A 23011-nucleotide genomic window follows, 5' to 3' on the forward strand; every position below is an offset into this window, starting at 1 on the left:
CAATTTCAAAGGCAGCTTTTTAGACAGAAAAGCATTACAGCTAATACAATGCGAGGGTATTCGGTGGAAGGCCTCTGGTGGAAGGATAGAAAAAATAAACTATTTCTGACAGTATTTTTTAAGTTTTCCAGCTTGGAAAATACTGACTTAGACGCATTGCCCTAAAGCAAACAGCAGCAACACGGGTCCTCCTCCTTGGGTGCAGTCTATTTATTGTCTTTCAGCTGTTCTTCTCTTTCTGTCTGGAGGGATTTCTCTGAAAATTTCATTTTGTGTTCATATATTCTGTATATTAAACTCCGATCTTGACCATTTAACCTCATAGATACCGTGTTCCCCCAGAAGGCCACAACGGAACGTGGCACAGCGAGGAGAGAAAAGCGTGGGTATCGAGCCGTCAAGACTATCCGTCGATAATCCCGCTGAAATTGCGCATGGATCTGCTGTTTCCCAAAGTGGAAAGCAAACACTCGGAGAACATCTCATGAAAGGGCTCACGTGGATCCTCAAATTAAGATGCGGAGGTTCAGATTTTCCAGAACGTCTCAGAAAAATCGAAGATTGACTGAGATTTGCATGTTGAATGTGAAACGCCGACTGTTCTCACAGCGAAACTGATATGATCGGAACTAAAAACTAAAGCTGCTTTTCCCTGGTAAAAAAAATTAAAAATCATTTTCAGATTGTGAAACAATAATAACGCCTCAGAACGAGCAGAAAAGACTCTCACAGTTTTATTTAATCAACAATATAACAACTGAAACCACTCTCTGCTTAATCCGTGTTTGAGGACTGCAGTCTGCATTTGTCATGTTTCAAAGTTCATCATCAACATGATGTTGAAAATGTAGGTTTTTTTAGCCCTAATCTTCTGTGAAGGCAGATTTGTTTTTTCATCTTACACGTCGACAAGGATATTCACACACTTGCTGTTTGTTTGTAAGGCTAAATGTTCTACCCAGTGATAAAGTGCTGGCTTTTCACTGTCCCCATGACAACAAGTTTTACTCCAGCATCCAATCGTTTTTTCATGTTCTCAGGTAAAGTTTTTGTGAGGCTTAAATGAGTCAACATGTCCGCTCTCACAGACATATGATATAGTCGATTTTCAATTTCTAAACGTGTATGTGTTACGGGATTGTTTGCATCCCGTAATATTCTCTAAGCGGATCATGTCTGAAATTGATAGCCAGGAAATCTTTGTTTTTTTTCCACGGGATCCATATTAAAAAGACATCATCGTTTCGTAGACCAATCTGGCAGGAGATTAATCAAAACAAAAACAGCCATTTGGGCAAATCTGTTTCCAACTGTCAGAATTCAAACACAGAAAAAAAAAAAAAGATTATTAAGCACTATCTCCTTCCTGGATATATAGAGATAAAAAATATATAACTTCTGAATGAAAAAAATAAACAAATTTAGATTTACACGGCGCTACTGCCTTTGCCACAAAAGCCCGCCACGGCTTCACGCTGTTACTCTGGTGGAACGCGAGCAGAATGCGTATAAACAAGGACGCCCGCTTCGAAGGAGCCGCAGCGCGGAGATTTGGAAGTGAGCTTTGCATCTGTTTAAAGTGCAGTTACTCCATGCTTGTGCTTTATTTAAGTGCCACAGATTTGAAGGAGGCAGTTCTGTTCCTCTCGGATCCTTTTCCTCCTGCTGTCAGTCACTCCGCCTGGCAGAGATTACACGGTGTCTTCGCTGTCGGCTCGCCGGGCGCGACGAAAGCTGTCGCTCAGTCAGGACAACGCCGGGGATCATCAGCGAGCTCTAATTTTAGATGCACGCTGAGGGAGGGGTTGGTGTCAGGGAGGGCAACAAGGCCTGATGGATCCCAGGTGGATGATAAGGATATCAGCCAGCATGTATAAATATCAATAGTATCTGTATGTGTGGGTGAATTCATGAACGCGTATTCAGGCGCGGGATTAAGACCCGTCAACAAATCATTTCACATTCTCACCCTCGACTATCACATTACTCTTATTTCATTTTTATCCCACATTGCGTCTAAAACAAAGTTTGTTGCTACCTGGAGAACACGGTCAAGCACGGAAACAACCGAGATCTGACCTTTCACTTCCAAGAGTGTTCATCTGATATTATTTTCTATTTAACAACTCGGAGAGGCGACACTTGGCTCACAGTTGGAAAGGTGCAACACCTGTAGGTCCTAGTGTTTTCAAAAAGGGGTTCCACGGCTCAAACTGGCTCAACTCAGGTGGCATAGCTGGTTTTTCCACACAAAATGTGATATCACCCATTGACCGGTCAACAGCTGGAGAAAAAAAAAAAAAAAGACGTTTGGAGTTCCCGTAGCTTGTATTTGACAGATCATCTGGCCAGAGCTTTTTTCTTGTACTTTGACAGCTAAAAGACAAACAAAGGAATATTAGAGGACTCCAAGATTTCTGCTGCAGGTGATACCGATACCAATACTACTATTGCTGTAAGGCCTGATAATAGATATTTACCGATATTATATATAACTGGGTTTTTCAAAGTATGAGAGAGCTAGCCGACCTTTTTGCTGTTGCTAGACTTTATGTTCCATTCATACCTAAAAATGGTTGTTGTACACTTCCATTTTTTCTTTTACATAATTTAAACATTGTGCTTTTTATAAGTTTTTTTTTTCTCATAGCATTGTTAGCTAGCACCTTTAGACAATGGATAGTCTTCAAATCCAGCCTATAAAAATGTCACATTTTGAATAATCATGGTTATAGTTTCTTCTTTTTTCATTTGGTTTGACCCAGACTCTGTCTCCTCACTCACTGTAGATTAGCAACTAACTAGAAAATTCCTGAAGAAATTTAACCGGGGCCTGCCAAAGTGCCCGTTGGTTTGGACCCAGCGTTCTGATGCTAGAAATTAGCATCGATGCTAAAGAAAGTTGCAATCATATGAGGAGAATGACAAGAATGTTTACTAACATGGACTTGCACCAGTCAGTATGATAAAGTAAGTATATCAGCTAAAATCAGCAAAAATGCTAATGTTAGCGTGATTGCTATCAGTAGCATGTGGGACATCACTAGGATGTTTTCTATAATTGACTTACTCAATGCAGTATACTAAACATTGCTAAGAATTCAAATAAATAGCTAATAGCTTATTAAAGCTAAAATGCTAATGCTAATGAACTGCCTTGCTGCACAAGTGACTGAGTTAAATCAGTTATATACAGCCCATAGCAGCAAGTAGTTCTAAAGGCCAGTTCAGTCCTCCTCTGTTTCAACTGAGTGTTCCACTATAGTTAGAACTACAGTGATGCGTATTTGTAGTCCTAACCAGCAGCCAATAGCCTCCTGAGTTCCGTTGCTATGGTAAATAATTCTCTCTGCCAACTGTCAGCTGTGAGTGAGACATGCAGGGGGAGACAAGTCTCTGTTTGAGCCAGCAAGTTTGACCCAAAAAAAAGCATTCGGAACAACTCCTTCCCATTCGGGAACCGTAATACATATTCGAAAACCGTTTGAAGCGTATGAGAGGGCTATTTGTCGTCTCCGATAGTCCCGCGATTCATATCTCTACCTCACTCACATAATTGACAGCGATGAGAGAAAGAAATGGTGTGCCCAGATCTGAAATTTTTGAGAAATATATGGAAATACATGGGAGAGAGCCTGAGAGAGCGACAGAAAATCCTGTCGCATGACTTTGCTCTGAAGCACCGTGACAGAAAACCGTAAGGCCTAGATAAATTTCGAAAACATTTTACCGGAGCAGACATGTGTATCAATGTCATGACCGAGTTTGATACCAATCGTGCAATATTTGTGGGCGTGACGGCGATTTCAAAATTATTTGGGGGTCAAAAATTCTCTTCATTTCTCATTCTAAAGGAGCGGGAGTTGGTGTCAGTTATGCTAACACCAACTGCGGAGAGAAGTCAGTACTGACTTGCGAAAAAAAATGGACTTAGGATTGAGCCTAGTGGAAGAGAGGTAATGTTAGAGGAAACTGTATTGAACACAATAATAGCATTGTGGATCATGAATCACCTAAAATATAAAGCAACAACATGGAGAAAAACAAGGTTATTGATATCGGCCGATACCATCGATATATCGTGCATTGCTAACTTGTTTTGAAGTATGAAATATCCTGATCAACAAGCAAACAGTTCTTCTCTGCTAGTGAAAATAATGTTAACTTTGCCTTTAAAGTCCTAAGTCACTTTAAATTCAAAGTTATGTGACTATTTATGATGACACGTGGTATTTAAGGTGATGACATTCACACCGAGCGCTCTGTGGAAATGTGGATTGCAACAGTAAAGCGCACTTTAATACGAAGATATGTCTTGTCTATAGTTGATGCATTTTGGAACTTCAGTCTGCGAGATCCATGCGAGAAGATTTTTAAATTCCCTCCATAGAGGTAATTAAAACAGAAATGATATCCTGTGCTCAGCAAGGCCTGCTGCTCATCCCATAACTTAATTTATCTTTTAGAGCACAGTCCTGGTGGCTAAAAAGGAAATATTTAAGTTTCCTCTCAGCAGGAATACCTTTTTAATTCAGGGCTGGCTATGAGCTCAGCTTGCAATTTCTTTTGTATCAAAAAAAAAAGAAAGATTTGTTTTGATGCCTTATTACTCTAATTTTAAAAAAGTTAAACTTATCACTCATGAAAACTCATCATACACCTAGTAGATACAATTTTGGGTTTAAAGTTGCTAATTTGGTTTTTATTGGTGAGCTTTTAATCAAAAACTCTCCCAATATAGAAGGCACAAGAAGCTACAAGTTACTGTAATGAGCCAAAAATATTTAGGAGATATCACTGTAAATCCTTGATTACTGATAAACAGAGAAACAAAAAATAAGCCAAGGAATATGTTGTGTTTGAAGGATGAAATGACCAAGAACTATACGTAACATTTTACTGTTATATCAACGCATATGAGGAAAGGGCAGCGAGTCCCACGGCTACAGCCTCAGGCTACAGTCTACCCAGTTCTTATGTTGTTTGTTAGTTGTTCTTTGGATGGGATGTATTGAAATGTCAATTCCCCGAGGATTAATAAAGTATAGTCATTCATTCATAAAGAGTTTTTTAAAGGTCCATGAAGTAGAGTTACAGTGTAGAAATGCTCACTAATCCTTTAATGAACAAGTCCATGGATTAACGGCAAAGTGAATTCTTTGGAAAATAATTAAGATATAATCATATATATGTACACGTTTATGTTCTTTTAAAATAATTCAAACAGGCTAGCAACTGATAGTATTCAATTTCTAAATGAATGAAACATTAGATGCTTTTATTTTGAAGGACCAGAAGTGTCTAGGTAAATTAGGACCGTTTTGTTCCCAAACCACTTAAAGTCAATATGGGCAGAGGTTTCGGAAAATTCCATGTCGTCACTGTTGTGATGCTACAACAGACATAAACATGTTGCAATAAACCAGCAGCAGCCACAAAACGTCCTAGTTCACAAATCAAACACACCCTTCCCTTCCAGAGCAGAGGTCTGTGGTTTACTTCTTGTAAAAACTTTTAACTCATTTTACTTCACATACTGGTGAGAAGCATAACAGAAAACCCCTAACATGCCGTGCCAGTCATTTGCATCAAGTACGGTATCCCAGAAGTGACGAAATTAATCATTTGCTCAAAAGTCAAGATTCAAGTGTTTAGAGAAAAGTGTTTGTGTTCTTGAACATTTTGCTGGTTTTTTTGTTGTTGTTTTTTTACATAGATGGACATAAACAAAGGCAGTACCTTGCTCGAACCCTATCTGTGTTTTTTATGTTATCTGCCGTTGGCGGAAAATAAAGTGGAGGTAGCTACAGTACTGGCTCTCTGCCAGAAATGGAATCGCAGCGTCAAGGGAGCGTCTGGATTTTCAGAAAAAATAAAAATAAATAAAAAACGCCAGCGAGGCAGAGCCTTATCTGGAAATGAACAATCTGGTTTTTCAAAAGCTGCTTCCCGTCAAATGTTTATCTCCCAGAACAAATGGCACGAAACATTGCATTAACCATCCCGAGGGCTCGGCTGCTCGGCTGACGGAACAGTGTAACCATGATGCAATCACAGCACTCACACCCAATATTAGATCCAATCTTTCAGTAGGATAGCTCTCACAAAGTTACCCGTCCTAAAAAAAGTCGGAAAAGAGTACGCACATTGTGTTTATATGATTTTCAAATCCACATAATCACAAGCAGAGAAAATGAGTTACAGCTCAATAAATGGAAGTTTAAGGGAAATATGTGGAATAATAAAATGTTCTAACTGTTTTCCAAAGGCATCCAAATCGTCAGCTAGAATAAGTTATACTAACTGATTGTTCTATGGTTTTGGTCTCAAACTGAAATGTTCTGTCCTGCCTAGATTTTAATTCTTTACAAACAGCAGCTCTTGTATCTCTATTCTGATTGCAAATGAATTCCTGCTAACAGCTGTTGTAATGCTTTGACATTTTAACCAGACCCAAAACAAGAACCACAGGCTGAGTTCTTCCTCAATTTGCTTGAAGCCCCAAAAAAGTAGGGAAATAGCTACTTAATTTATTATTATGTCAGTCAGGAGGACAACATCCAAAGTGTGAATGTGCAAAATTTTAGAATCATGCAGCAAATTGACAGAAAAACATTTAATTAAAAAAAAAAAAATAAGAGTAAAATGACCATTTCTCCATACTTATCCAGAGCTGAGCAATAAAAGGAATTTTTGAGACTTTTCTCGACTTCAAGACTGTCATTATATAGACGAATTAATATAAAGGCCAATGTAGAAGCTTCCTATTAAAAGGAGAAACATGAATGAGAAATATATTCATATTATCCAAAGGGAAAGATTACAAACGTGAGACTTGACTAAGTAAAATAAAATAAGTGCCTGACTGACTCTTGTTAGAATTTGAGTGGGATTTGGAATACAAGAGATAAAGAGTTGAAGTCAGAATGAGACTGAATGATGAGGGAATAATTAATAAGGTACATTTCCTGTCAAAAAAAGTAATGAAAATTTTGGAAAAAGTAATGGATTGAGGATTGAGCCCAGGGGAACTCAGCAGGTTAAAGAGGTAAAGTTAGAGGAAACTGTTTTGAACACATCAAAAGCACTGAGCACCATGTAACACATATAATGTAAAGTGTGAACAGATTTTATTTTACTGAAAATTTTACTTCTTTCACATGAAATGTGTGCTACTTTTTTATTGCAGGATGGATCGATATTAAGCAGATTTAAAAAAAACTTTTAAATAACCAAAGAAAATGTAGGTTAGCCGTCAAATGAACTGAACAATAGTGTTTTAAGAATGCTTTCCTTTGCAAAAAATAAAAAATAAATATCACTACGCAATTGACTGGACTCATATACTTATTTATATATTTGTTGATGAAGAAAACATTATCTTAAATTCTGCATAGTGCTCAATATGTTTAAATATAAAAAAATTAGAGCCGTTTAGGTTCAGAAATAAACAACAGTATGCAAAACGTTTTTTTTTCTCTGTATTTGCTCAGTGCTGTTCCAGACCTTGGACCTTGGATTTATCTAGAAACCAGATTTGGACTTTTAAACATGAAGTGTGAAAACCCCACAGTGGAAGGTTGTTGAAAAGGGTCACAAATCTCTGTTTTAGATAATAAAATTAAATAAAATAAATACTCACTATGCGTGGCATCCTGAGGTGAGGCCATGCTGTGATGGGTTGTTGACGGGACAGTCTGAGCGGAGTTAATGGATGTCACTTTTTTGGCCGGAGGAGTGGCTGACACTTCCTGGTTCAGAGAGAGAGAGAGAGAGAGAGAGAACTATCAGAGGAAACACCTGGACTGTTTCCACAGCATGAAGAAGAGGCGACAAAAACAGCTGGCGCATGCTAACACACACACCTGAAGTTTGGAAAATGACACCACTAGGCATTTGATGACATTTTAAACTCTGGATTCCAGTGACACACACGCGCACACACACCCCCCACACACAGAAGGGCATAATCAAAGACCTTGAGCACAATGTGAGCGTTAGCCATTGACTAGAAAGCAAACAGCTCTTGGCTGAATTTTAAACCAGACATGTTTTCATGCTACATCAGAACAAGACATGTCCCTCTGCGCGTGCTCAGATACACGTTTCACCTTTTTCTTTTTTTTAACTAAAGCAGAAGTCAGCTACAACAACGCACCTATTCGAATGGAAATCATTCCCAAGGAGAACAAACACACCTGTGTCTGCGTGTGTTTGCAAATGTGCAGGTGATTTTTTTGATTTTTTTTCCTGCCATTTGCAAATCAAATGCGTTCCCCTGTGGAGCTTTTTTTTTTTCTTTCTTTTTTTAACAACAGCTTCTAGCTGAGTGTCAACACAGAGCGACAGACAACAAACTCTCTGCACAGCAAAAAGCACACGGTGCGACAGGTCCAGTCCGGTTTCTGTTCGCCGCAAGAATTGGGCTTTTGGGCCCAATTAAAAAAATGAATAAATAAATAAAAAACAATGCAGCACACCCAAAAAAAACCATCCCATTCAACCAGCCCCAGGAGAGCTGACAGGGATATTTTTGAACACATTCACACATGCAGTAGATATTAAAGTAGCAATGTCATTTTTTTTTATTTTACTTTTTTTTTTTACTATCCTCTTCAGTTATGAACTGACATATATCTGGACTGTAAATTTGAAAAATAAATTCAGCTTTCAAGCGGCAAACTGGAGACTTTTGGTCAAAACGGTTTTAGAACGATTGATTTTTTTGAAGGAAAGTATGATAGTGCCACTGCCATGTTTCACCGTGGGTAAGTGCTTCTCTCCCTGACATAGTTAAATTTTTTTATGACATTGTAAAGAGCAACACACATTATCTTCTACTAAACAACCAAGACCGGCAGCATTTTGTCGTTCAGAAATAAATCAAAAGTCTTTGGGAAAGTGATGACTTTAAGGACGATGACGTCTGCAACCAGGTCATCTCATACTCTCTAACAGATTTGTTTATTTTCAACTTGGATTGTGCCACATAAAAGGTGTAAAAATAAATAAATAAATGATTTTTTCGCTACCCAACGTGGAAAGAAAAATAAAAACCCGAGCAGAGCGGCGTGTTGAGACTTCACATGAAACCGCGCCGTTTATCCAGCCAAGGTTTTCGCTTTGCTCCGTTGGTGACTGACAAGCGGGAGTGTTTTCAAAGGCGGATGCTTGACGAAAGCCGCCGCGTGCGTTTGAGGTGGTGCGAGCTCATTACTTCTCGACAGAACAGCGGAGAATGCCACAGAAAGAACCACTGAAACGATTCAGACGTTTAACCTTCTTCACTTGTCAGATGGGTTTGTTTACCCTTCGCGGACAGCAGGCGTGTGAGGTGAATTATTATATACAGTGGCTGTGGAGGATATTTAATGGATGAAAAGGTGGCAATTTGATGGAAAAAAGTTATTTTTTTGAGAAATCAGTGTTCTTGACATTCATTTAAATCAAACGCTGTTCTACATTTGATTTTTTTTTTTTTTTGGTTTGAGGCTAATAATTAATAAAGGATTTTCAGTTATTTGACTGCTTGATTTCTAAAGAATATATAACAGATGTACAGGGAGTGAAATAAAGAGGTGAAGAATAAAGTGTGCCTCCACGCACTAAATAGCTTTTCCATTCATTTCCGTGACAGGCACCAATTAAAGCACTAATCCAAAACACTCCACCTTTTTTTTGGATAATTACTATGTACTTCAGTTGAAGGTGCAGTGAGCATGAGCTTAAATTAGGAACTGTTGCCAACTAAAAAAAAAAAAAAGAACGATTTTCTTTTTTTTACCCCAAACTGTGAAGGACCCAAAACTGAGAAAAAGAAGAAGAGTTAGTTTTCAACTTCTTAGGAACATCTAAAGAAAAAAAGTACCATTAGGTTTATTTATGTAACATACGGTGGTTCAAATGCATGCCTGAGCAAATCCCGTTTGAAATTAGAATTGAGGCAAGATTTGAGTAAACAACAAGAGTTAGAAATTGACCATTAGTTCAGAAATAGGGACAATGAAAACTTTTTTTCTCTTTCCTCAGAGGATATTGACTTGAAGGTAGCGTTCACAATCAAAAAGGGAAAAATAAATAAGAGATTGATGAAGTGTGGAGGGATGCTCTTCTTCAAATCTGACTGAGGTTGAGCTGTTCCACAACGAAAACCTGGCAAATGTTTCACTCTGTAAATGTGGTAAAGCTGGTAGAGACAGACCACACACACTCTGACATGCAAGGAACATACTACTGTTCTGCAGAAAAGTAAAGACCTGCCCCAATATCGAGACTTTTTTTTTTATAGATCTCAAGCACCTGATCAGATTTGTTCTAGGGATGCACTGATTACCGTTTTTAAATTTTTATTGAAGACATCTGAGTTTTAGTATCATCCGATACCGATCCGATACAGGAAAACAGTACTAAATTGACTTGTTTTGAAACGCACACATAAATGTACTGAATTATAAATATACTTGATAACTCTGCACCAGTACAGCACATTTAAACACACCAACTGCTTCGCAAGCTTGGTCAAACATGTAAAAACAGCTTTCATTTGTTCAGTCAGTGCAGTTAGGCGTATAACAGCCGATGTCAAATAAATAATAAAGAAACTGAAAGTGACAAACGCAATAAGTTGACTACCTTGGTCAAAACATGTAAAATTAACAGCAACAAACCTTTGCGGGTGTTGAATAACAAAATGAAATTATAATTTTTTTTTTTCACTTTATGAGGCATAGCAGTACTACAGGGAGCAGCAGATTGATGGCCCGATGCTTCATGCAGCTGTCAGCAAGTGTTACGGAGCTTTGAATCACCGCCATATGTTCTTTTTGCACACATCGGCTGGATTAAGAGGGGAACGGCTGAAGAGCGCTGCTAGACGGGTGAAGGGACAGAGACCCTCTGCATATCTCTAATAAGAGACACTGCTTGGAGAAATCTGTCAAAATGTTTCTGGCCGGGATGTCGCACAAGATAATCCCTGTGGGGAGGGAAAAAAAAGAAAAAGAAAAAGAAAGAGAGATCACTGGATCCTCTTAGAAGAAGCTTCGCTAATGAAATCAGTGCTGGCCATCTGGGAGCATTTCATGTGTGACAGACGCCTACAAAGGGGACAGTCAGAGCTGTGATGGTGGAAACCATGGTAACTGGAAATCGTACGACATTCCCGCCATGTTCACGTCGGCGCCTATTAGAGCGGCGATCTTACCGGCGCCCAGTTCGGTCTGCGGGGCTGAGCTCAGCGTCACATGTGAAGGGAACGCTTTACATTTTCCTCTAAGCTGTTGACACGTCTCCTAACGAGGAGGACTTCAGGGAGGACAGGTCTCTGCCTCGTGATCTGCCCCGTTTCCACACCGTCATTCCCTGTTAGCAGAAACTATCACCGAGTTGAATTTGGTAGATGTTATGTAAGTCGATGTTTACCGTGAGGACAGACCAGCTGCTCTGGATGAATAATTGCCTTCAGTATTAGAGAAGGTGTTTTAAGCATGTCTTGTGGGTATTAAGGAAACCAAAGAGCCCAAATTCTGACAGTACAATCTGAATGTTGGAGCTGAAATTGAGACGTGCAGAACCAGGGAATGTTTTTCCAATGGGTTATGGTTCCAAGTTAGGGTGCAATCACACCAGTCCTGCTTAGTCTGCTTTACTCCAACCCAAATTTGTTTGTCTAGAAAATCCAGTTTGCTTTGGGAGGTTGAATCAAACTCTGAGGCGGAACAAAAAAGAGATCTCTAGTCCACCTAAAAACACAGTCCTTGGTCTGGTTGAAGTGAACTCTGGTGCTGTTTGAAAGCATGTGAAGGTTAAGTAGGAAGTAGCTTTAGCACAGGGTATTTTGAGTAAAAGCAAACAAAACAAAAGTGTCTAGAAATGGCTTGTGGTCTTTTGCCAAAGACAAGAGCAAAATTCTACAACTGCTGAAATCTGACCCCACTCCATTTTTGTTTACATTTGGTGAAGAAGGAAGTTGCAGTCAGTGTCTTGTTCAGAGGTTTTCATGTCGTTTCCTTCAGTTGTATTTGGTGCAGCGCCACCACAGGCGAGGAGGAGGAACAGGTTTTTCAAAGGATTTAGTTTGTTTGACACAATTAAGTGAGAAAAAGAACCGCACCAGCTGAAAATGGAACAAATGTTGCATTTGGTCCCCAATCGAACAGGGTCTGCCTTTCTATCATGTGTGAAAACAGCATTGAAGAGCCTGTGTGAATTGCAGTCCCAGTTCCTGTTTGGAAAGTATTCCAGACCCTAAATTCCTAAAACATATTCCCTCAATTTGTCTCCAATAGTCCGATGCCATTTCAACCAACTCCATAAGATTGTTTCGTACAAAAGTACGAACATCTACCAGACTTTGTAGCTGAGTGTAAGTGTCCATTCAAAGTTGCAAAATCATTTTGAAAGGTCCTCTCATCCTTTACATGAGCAATAACTGATGGACCTTTTTTTTTAAAAAAAACAAAAAACCTTTTAACAAGTACATTTGGGCTAAAACTGTTAAGTCAACTGTTCTGATACTGTTACAGAAATTGAAAACCCATTAGGACAAGATGTTTTTACCCATTCTCAGAAAAGCTCCACATTGCTAATGTAAAAGGTGTTCCTTAATTCTGCAAGAAAATGTTGAATGGAATCTATTTAGAGTAAAGAGCATTCTCTCAGTTCTTAATTGAGGAGCTTTCTAGTTTAAGTCACTGTCAATCACACACAGTCAGAACAAGAGAGGGTCTGTAGTTCATCTTTTATATCAATTAAGCTGATGCTGAATCCACACAATCAATGCAAACCCAAAGCACTGCCCTTCTCTTAACTGCATTGGTTTTACTACAAAAGATGTAAGAGCACAATATTCTTTATTCACAAAGACAAATGTGCTCTCATCAGTCTCACTGCATGTGCCACAGGCTAATGTTTATTCCCAAATCAATCATTCACTTTCAGGTTTAGTTGTGGTTCCTGGACATTTGGTATCGAATAATTGGATCAAACCAGTATCAGGAATATTGGACTGCATGTGAGTATGAAATATATCATTTTGAATTGGATCTCTCTATTCTCCTTATGAAAGGTGTATTTTTTTTGTTGCTATTAAGTGAAAATATTTGCACTATTCATGCAGAATTTCCAGAATTTTAAAAGTAAAACGGATTTATGTAACAAATCAAACTGAATAAGGTCAACTGTGAGGTATTCACTAATTGCTGTTGGATTTGTGTGCTTATGTTTGGAAATCATTGATCATTACTAGTTTGAGAAGAACTCACCAGCTTGCTAAAGCCTCTATAAAGGCTGATCTATATGCTGCTCTTCACTCCTTTGAACTGAGACAGCTCAGGATTTGCTCAGAGGGATTTTTGCTGGAGCTGCTGAAGCTCTGGCAGTTGTTAATTCAGAAGGTAAGAGGACTCTCCTGAATAGGACACATTGAACTGTGTTGTTTTGGATCACAAATCATTTGCACTCTGTTACATCTGCATAATCGTTTTCCTTTCCCTTGCTTCCTCCTATGTTCCTCTATTTTTGATGTACTCTGTCTCTACAAGAGATTTGTTATTCTGATTATCTTGTATTTTTGTCACATTAAATCCCCCAAACATTAATGTATTCTATTGGGATTTTAAGTGATAGACCAGCTCAAAGTACAGCGTCGTTGTTAAGTAGCTGGATGGCGTTCAGAAATTCTGTGAAGTTCAAAAATTCAAAACAATCCAAGAAAACAAACCTGTTAGAGGAAGACCACAAACTGTTCAAAGGAACCAATTCCAGAGACAAACACACGGGCTGTCTGCGTCGATTTAAACAAGATGTTTTTTAAAATCAGAAAACAGTACAAAAAAAAAAAGGATTTATGCACTTGAAGACACATGCAGAGTTTCAGCCTCATGCAGACTCAGCCGACTATTCACAAGTCCTCTGGCTGTGAATGCGTCCTTATGCATTTGCTGGCGCGCTATATGGGTGGTTGTTGTCAAACAGATCGCTGCTCGTGATGGAGGAAAACGGTCATCTGAGCACGTCTGATGCCTCGACAACAAGTCACAGTGTGTAAATGCGCAACAACGCAGCGGTCAAATGAGTAATCCCTGCCTTATTTGGCAGTTCTTTGTTTGTTTTAGCAGGATGAATTTGTTATTGTTCAATTTTTTAGTCTTGGCTAAAATATCCGCAAATTACATTGTGTTACTTATTCTGGCCAGGGACAGGCGACGAAAATAGCCAAGTTAGGAGGTAATACTTTATTATTGCTATAATTTTGGTTCTAGAGAGTGAATGCAACTTCCCCATTATGCTCATTTATGTATTTGGTCAATGAAATCAATCAACCAAATTTTATTTATATAGCACTTTACAACAGTAAGTACTGTTGAAACATAAACATGACAAAATACCACAATGTACTAAAAGCAATTTTAAATAAATGTGTCTTCAGCTTTGTTGTCGCTAGAGCTTTGTTGCTAACAATTAGCCACAGATGCTAATTCTTTTTGAGAGCCCAGCACTATCTATCATAAAATGCTTGTTTTAAAATCAGTTCATATCGACTCTTCTTCTCAGACAATCAATGAAAACATAAGAAAGTGATAGAAAAAAAAGCATCAGCTTCTATTTAAGTGACCACAAAAAACATTTCCAAATTACAGAGATATAAAAAAAACAATGCTTAGTTGGACTTACGTCAATCTTGTTCCACTTGTTGCAGCTGCATCACTGGAGGTTCAAGCATACATAATCCCAACTGTCTGAACTTTCTCTAATAATAACACTAAAAGTTACGGTTTGAATTATTCCATAACAGCTCCAGTATATACATATAAAAAAAGTAAAAAATAATAAAGAAGTTCCTAATCAGAATGTTATTTTTTAAAATTACTTGCTTGCCTGATTAATCTAATAAAAACTGAAGTAACGTATGCTTTAAATCTCCCAGCTTTCATATAATTAAGTCTAAAACTGTGTGCCCATAAAGCAGCCCAAGATAATGAAGAAATAATTCAGAGTCTGTCTGTGCTAAAGGGGAGGAAAATGTGAGAAAACCAAGTAGCCTGTCAAAAATGAAAGCTTTTTAACACAAGAAGGGTCCCTCCACCAAGTCCCAGGAATTGCTAATTGGCCTTTGAAAACAGTTTTATAATGTCTTTAATGTTCTCCGAGGCTCTGCAGGAGCTTAACAAGCTTGAGAAAACGGGGCTTTGGAAAAACAAATTCACAACAAAACCACCCAATAGAAGCCAAATTTACATGAAACTATATGCAAATGAGAAGGGAGTAAAAACAAAAATTTGATGTCCACATTATTGCTTTTAGACAGTTTAGATTTTGGCCCTCATCTAATATATCCACTTGTGCACTTCATGTACTTGAGGTCATAACAGCCATCTTCCCAGATCCTGAAAGCCCCCATCATCAGGAATCAGTGTGGAAATGGGCTGGTTTTCTTTCCAGAACCAAGTAACAATATTACAAAAGAACCATCACAGAATAAGACAACAATATTATTAGGTTTCCAAAAAAAATGAAGCTATATCTTCTCATCTTGTCCACGAGGAATAGTTTATTACAGCTGATGAGGAACCTTTGACATTCCAATTGGCATTTTAGTTAGAATTTTTTTAATTGAACTTAAATGCATTAGAACAGAGCAAACGGCTAATATTTCAGAGCATTTATTTATTGGTAATAATAGCAAATCCATGGTTAATATTGACGTCATGGTTAGTTTTCATCCTCGTTCGTTCAGTTTTATATCTTGTTGACCCATCTGTCCATGCTCACCTCCTCCCAACACAGAGCATATGTAACCTTTTCTCTGCATTTCCTCCTTTTTTAAGATCATTATTATTCATAACAGTGAAAAACAAAGCCAGATTTTCCGTGTGCTAAAGTTTCACACCTCCACACCCTTTCAAACAACCTCTTCCTTATGTCCACTTTACTTTTATCTACTTCCTCAAAGTCTTCTGTTTCATTTATTGCTTTTATTATAATGCAACGCTTGTCCAAAGCTCCCAGCCATATTTTCTAAACAAAAGTAATAGCCAACTGTAAATCTTGCACTCATGCTGTTGGTTTTCACAGGGGAAGGGTTTATCAACATTTACTGCTTTCTTGTTTCGAGTGTCCTCCAGCCTCTGATTTGGTTTGAGTTTCCAGCTGCAGAGGTTGCAGTTGGCTGGAGACGCTGGTTTCTGTCTCAACCTCTAGACTGTGAATAAATAGATGGGTGAATGAATTCATGTGTGGCTGTGGAGGGCCGTGGATAATTATGTGAGGTAATTGTCACACTGAAAGGCACAGCCACTGCACAGGGACGTTGATTTGCACAAAAAAGGAGGATCTAATAAGATTCACTGAGAGATTGGACGGTTCAGTTTCATCAATTGATGGATCACAATTACTCCAACAATTGAAATATCTTCACTCGTGTTCTTTAATGAGAACATTTGTTTGTTTTTTTATTAAAAAAATATATATGTAGACAGTTGTTAGCATGTAGGTTCTACCTGCTGTCAGCTGTCTAAATGCTAACTGTCTAAACATTACAACTGTCTTACGTTAACAGGTGTCAACATGTCAACAACTTTCGCTACCATCTTTCTACACCTTAACAACTTTTTACATGCTAACAGCTTTCTACTCACTAACAACTGTCTGCACGCCAAACGCTAACAACTGTGTACATGCTAACAACTTTTTATATGCTACTGTATAAATGCTAACAACTTTCTACACGCTAACAAATTTGTACATGCCAATAGCTTTCTACTCACTAACAACTGTCTGCACGCCAAACGCCAACAACTGTGTACATGCTAACGACTTTCTACATGCTACTGTATAAATGCTGACAACTGCGTACACACTAACAACTGTGTACATGCTAACGACTTTTTATATGCTACTGTATAAATGCTAACAACTTTCTACACGCTAACAAATCTTTACATGCTAACAGCTTTCTACTCACTAACTGTCTGCACCCCAAACGCCAACAACTTTCTACATACGTACAACTGTCTACACATAATGGCCTGGGTCTGCTTTGCTGCTTCCGGATATGAACATCCTGCTAGGTTAGGTTAAGCTAAATGGCAATGTTCAGTTGTCAGTTTGTGAGCTTAAGCCCAAGGTGAAGTTTCCTACACAAACCAAGCACTTCACCTCCAACCATTAAAAACATAAGTATCCATACTCCAAGTGTGGCTCAGTCTTGACTTTCATGTCGCTTCTCGCACCCGCAATGTCAAGAACGAAAGATGAATAAAATGCTTCACATCAAGCCAGACACTGGGGAGGAGAATGTTGACAGAACAGAGCCACAAATACTGCCGAAGGAAAAGTCTTGACTAAAGGTTGCATCATGCATTCAGTACAACCAGCAGGGGATGGGATGAAAACACATCACACGAGTTTATTATGTCACAAAACTGCCTGAGAGGCAACCGAGGCAGAAGTCGCAATGACCAGACCAGTAATTTACACAAATGTATTCTTCGCTCATATACGAAGACATTTAAATTGTTAAACTTGTGTTTTGTTTGTCATATTTCTGAGGCCTTGTCGAGTCTATCAGAATGCGACACTTTTGACTGTGTTTGCCTATTTGTTTTGTAGGTAATCCTTTCAGCCTTGTTTTGGCTTTGGGGGAGATAAAGCCTTCTAAAGCCCTCTCTCTCTGTTCTCACCCTGTTTTGTATTCCTACAACAAAAAGCCAACAGTTACTTTTCCACACTAGCCTTTTTTTCTCCCTCCCACTTTGTTTCTGGACCGTGCTTCTATTGTGGCCAGGACTACCTGAAATCTTGACGTGGGCAGTTCGCGCTGTTTCTCAACTTTGTCAAAATCAGAAGTTTGAAAACATAATAAATTGCTTTTAAATGACTTTTTGGATCATGTAAGGGAGACTTTATGGCACAGAGTCTGAATACAAGAAGACACAGGAAGTCAATGGGAATCTTGAATGAACAATGGATGTAGCTGCTTTGTGGATTAACATGGAATGGGAAATAGAAGAGCAGAACATGTAAAAAGGAAATTATTACAGTCTTTGATTCTGTCAATACATTTACCAAATACAATGACAGAAGAAATTAATTTAGGTAGTTTTTTGTGAAATATAATAAAATCTAGTGAAGAATACCAATGGATAAAATCACAGACCAATGTCTACCAAAGGAGGACATTCGGACCAACTGCTGTCAAAATTCACCCTGAATGCAGACTGCAAGATGCTGAAAGAAGTCTCCAAAAACTCATCAGTCATGTAATCTGAGACAGTCTTTGAAAAAATATAATCTAAGGCAGAACTGCTCCCGGCAACACAAAAATAAACCAAAACTTACTTTAGATACTTGAACTTGGGGATGTTTGCTACAGACAACAGGCAAAAGGGGAGGGCCCAGCAGAGTACATAGTATCCATCCATCCATCCATCCATTTTCTGTTCACCCTTGTCCCTAATGGGGTCGGGAGGGTTGCTGGTGCCCATCTCCAGCTACGTTCCGGGCGAGAGGCGGGGTACGCCCTGGACAGGTCGCCAGTCTGTCGCAGGGCAAGAGGGCAAGTACATAGTAGTGCTTATTTAATGGGTAAACATCAACAATAACTATTGTGTCAAACAAATACCATAGCCTTTTTTTTTTACTAAAGTTAGCAACTTTAGGTCCACACTTTGAAGTTTTCTCACTTGTCCTTTGAGGGTGAGACAATGCAAGTTATATAAAGGTTTCAAAAATTGCTAAACCAAAATTCTGTTCAAACAGCAGAGAGAATAAGTGCAAAACATACATTTCCTGTCTGCACGACCTCTACACGTCTAAATTTAACCGCACAGTTCACTGTTTTGAATCATATATTTTCAATTTCGGAAGCCAAATTTTCTCAACCCGAGTTTAACAGACATTGCTGTGTGAAAGTAATGAGGCCCACGTTTTACAAAAACTGACAGGATCTGGTTAATGGTGTGGGATATGGTGTGGTAGATTTAGTAAAATGTTTCAGCATTTATGTGATAGATTTCACCCTTTCCTATAACAAAACAGTAGTTGGGCACAGACTGTACTTAACAACTTTAGAACGTTACGCGTCACTGAATCTGTTGTGGGAGACAGGAATCAATCTATAGTATTTTTCATTTCAGCAGCCGCGTGCGCCTATTTCCTGTTTTCCCTACAAATGCTACCCTGCCGCTGACTTCAAGGCGCCAATAACGGCAGGAGTGAGTCTTTGGGCTCTTCCTCCACAGTAGATAAAGCTTTCTCATTATAACGGGCTCCAATATAATCCATCACATTGACAGGCAAGCTTTACTTATAACAGTCATAAGATTCATTCAAAAAACTTCAGGGTCTCGTAACGCTGAAACTGGCAGCAACATTTGACAATGTCTTACAAAAGAATAATAAAGCCATTTCATTTGTACTTCTTCATATTCCATAACATTACACACACAAAGAGTGGAAGTTCTCGTTGGATTTCATTTCAAAGAGGCTTCTACAGTAAAGGTTGATTAACTATGTGCAATGCTGCACAATATATAAACATCAAACATTGTGTGGGTATTAGTTGGTCTAATAAGTTTACACCATGTCTAATATTTAGCTAAATATTGACATTTATATTTGATATGGATATCCATATTGAGGTAAGCAACATATTTAGCTTTGTATTTAAATAAATATTTGGATTAATATTCAATGTAGATAAATAATTAGGTACAAATTTTATTTAGATTAGTGCTTAATACAGGTTAGTGAAGCTATGTCGATGAAAAATGTAATAAAAGCGTATTAAAACGCAACCTTTACTGTGTAAGCAGCAAACGCGCACACAGCAAGAGTCGGGTTTGGGGAAATTAGACTATTAGTGATTTCGGTGACAGAAAATCCTTCAAAAACAAAATTTGCATAAAACAGCTAACATTTCAAACAGATCCACTGGGTGAACTTCCAGAGCTGAAAGTGCCTTGCTCTGGGACACAATGGGAATATTTAGTCACCGCAATTGGGTCCACTTGCGAGTGACAAATCGGACCCAGGTCTTGTTTGCAGGAGATAATTCAAAGCCTGATAGACGCCCGGGGACTTTGAATTTGAAAGCTGAATGGCAGAAGCTCACTGTGTGTACCCACAGCTTCAAACCAGCATAAATATTAATGGTTCACCGAGGCAGGCTGGAGGTGTTCAGCAGTTTAACGAAACACTATGAGCAAATTACTATTAGATTTCTGCCAACTGTGTTTACATCAGAAACAGCAGCTCAGCATTTGTTACATCCAAAACGCTGAATGTAAATCAACACCGTAATGAGTTGGAAATACTGCGAGATAACCAAACATGACATAAGCCTTTTTGTAAAAACAAAAAAAAAAAGAAAAAAAAAGATATGCACTCAACTGAATGTGGTTACTATGCGTCTCTGGCAGCGGGGATGTATAATTACAGCGCTAAAAGCTCCAGTTCTCCAGGATTTCCATGATTGCCCAGGAAGAAATCTTGCCAAAACACTTTCAAATGAATTTCTAGTAAACAATTTGACAAATGGCACGCTTGACGTAAAACAAAGCACTGCTCTAAAGCGTAAAAGTGAAGCATTTTTTTGGTTACTTGTTGTGCTCAGCCATTTTGACAGCTTCAGTTTCATTCTGTGTTCCACTGTAAGAGCTGATGAAGCAATGAGACGTTCTGTTCTGGCAACTACTGTAAGTTAGAAACAAATTCAAAATATTTTGTTCATTTACATTTTCAGTTAAAATGTAATGAGATATTCCTCTTGTAGTTATACTAACATATTCTGCTTTACTTTTGCAAGGCACTTGTCTTTTTGTTAAAATGTAGAATATTATAGTACATGTTTACTAGCCATGAAACATTTACGAAGATGTGAAGAAGACTAATACACATCTCCAAAATTATTCATTCATTGAGCTTCAGTGCATTTGAGCTGTAACAGTTTAAACTATTTTTTTTTAATTTTGACCAATCTTCCAGAAGTGTATTTATGAGGTCAGACACTGATGTTGGACGAGGAAGTCCAGCTTCTCCACTCTAACTTATCCCAATGGTGTTCTGTTAAGTTGAGATCAAGAAGCTGCAGGCTAGTTAACTTCTTCTACAACAAACTCACTAATCCACATTTTTAGGGATTTTACTGTTGCTATTTTCACATGCTCCGTTGCTATTTTTTGCGTGGCTGTTCATACTAATTAGCCACAAAGAGAATTCTGTGTGAAATGCTTACTTTGCCAAAGCGACCCAGAAGAAGAACACTGACGTCACAGAGCAGGGCACTGCTTGCATAATTGATAATGGAGGGAGTCATTTACAAACTGATTATCACAAGATCATAATACAAAGGAAGCTGATAAAAAGACAGATTGTTTTGTGGAGTATTGACTTCAGTTTCTGTAAGGAAGTCTGTTTGGATGTGTAGTCAGAGCCAAGACTGGTCTGATGTGACACACTTCAGTGAAACAGACTTTTGTATTAAGTTCATAATTATAACCTTCGATCACTGTTTACGTCTGGCTTCTTCTGGAGTAGAATATGTTGGAACATGAACCTATCAGGAAACTTTTGAAATTGTCTTGATATGTGATTCTTTCTACTGGAAGCAGAGGGCCAGGGTTCATTCCTGGGAACCATCTACCCGATCATGGCCCAGACCTGCCAGACCTCGTCTCCATCCGTTTTACTGCCAGAGATGATGGTTTTCATTGCAGCTGGTGATGTAAGGCTCTGATGCAGCGACTCAGTCATGAAAACAGACCATGAGCCTCAGTGGACGCTGTGATTTTTTGTAGCTGAGTTGCAGTCGCTACCTATTGCCTTGATTCTGTTGTAATACCACTAACATTTAGTAGTGCAGAAATTTTACAGCTGGACTCCTCGCACATCCTTTTATGGTACCACTCTGAAGCCCCCAGAGAACTCAGAGTGACCCGTTCTTTCAAAAATGTTGTGTCTCCTTATGCCTTGGTGCTGGATTTTACACACCTGTGGCCAGAGAAGTTATTAGATCACTTGAATTTAAGGATTTGGATGAGCGTGCTTTAAACACGTTTAAAAATGTAGTGTACTCAATAATTCATCTCTGCAAGAGACGGTCTCTGTTGACATAGCTCGCTGTGTTCACTTTGTACAAAATACAGCAACTCCACGCTTAAATCTCTGATTGTCATTCTTTACTCTTGTGAATTTCAACCGGGCTCTTCTTCATTTGCCTGGAACAGAAGAAAATCCCCTGATAAAAACGGCATCCTACTTATCTCACTCTCGTGTTCATATTTAGTCCTGGCGTGCAGCATGGTTCCTCGCGCTGCACCTTGGGCTTTCCTCCCTCCATTATCGGCGGCCTTAATTCAGGCCGAGACCTGACACACATTCGCTCACGCCCTAAGAGAAAACATTAGAGGCAAAACTCTCCAGCCGTTGAAGCGCTTCGTAAAGCTAATTATTACTGAAGTATGGGGTGTAATTTGCTAATCACATTTCTGACCTGACTCACCTATTAAAACATGAACTCGTTTTTCACGTTGATTTTCGTCCCCCACTCTGAATCACTTCCCTATCTATCTTCATCTTCATTACCATCTGCCCGTCCCTCTTTCTGAACTCTCTTCCACAATTTGGTCTCATGCTTGTTGAATATAAATCACATTTCAGTCTCTTTCATCAGGCTCCCTTCGCTCTAAATGTCCATTGAGCATCACCAGGCACTACTATTTTTACACGGCTGCTCTAAAGTGGCTCGTCCTCCGGCTCTGTTTTCAGCTCCTCCAAATATACACCCGGCCACCGGACTGACATCAGCCGGCATTCCGCGTGCCTCGGTCATATTCAGGGGATTTACGTCTATAATTATGCGAGCGTGTAACACAATCTGATACAGGTGAACGAACTTGCTATTAATGTATAATGAACCGAATGTGAACTGAGCCTCACCTAAAAACCTAGTATTTTCTTTTCCAGGGATGCTGTAAACTCATTAATATCAATCCCTTAAAACTCATTTTTA

The 23011-nt window shown here is 38.8% G+C and overlaps 1 protein-coding gene across 3 annotated transcripts in view; it reads right to left on the minus strand.

Annotated features, from left to right (window-relative positions):
* Window positions 1-23011, minus strand: part of xirp2a (xin actin binding repeat containing 2a) — a 60590-nt gene that overhangs the window by 29282 nt on the left and 8297 nt on the right. The window contains exons 1-2 of one of the 3 annotated variants that reach the window (XM_028010329.1): window positions 14674-14786; window positions 7643-7751 (exon numbers count right to left, since the gene is read on the minus strand). In XM_028010329.1, coding sequence (XP_027866130.1) covers window positions 7643-7670 — 28 coding nt within the window. In that variant the 5' untranslated portion in view covers window positions 7671-7751; window positions 14674-14786. Of the gene's footprint in view, window positions 1-7642; window positions 7752-7865; window positions 7986-14673; window positions 14787-23011 lie in introns of those variants that run through there. The other 2 variants (XM_028010331.1, XM_028010328.1) reach the window with 2 other exon arrangements.

Source organism: Xiphophorus couchianus, chromosome 24, assembly GCF_001444195.1.
Source record: "Xiphophorus couchianus chromosome 24, X_couchianus-1.0, whole genome shotgun sequence".
Classification (NCBI taxonomy): Eukaryota; Metazoa; Chordata; class Actinopteri; order Cyprinodontiformes; family Poeciliidae; genus Xiphophorus; species Xiphophorus couchianus.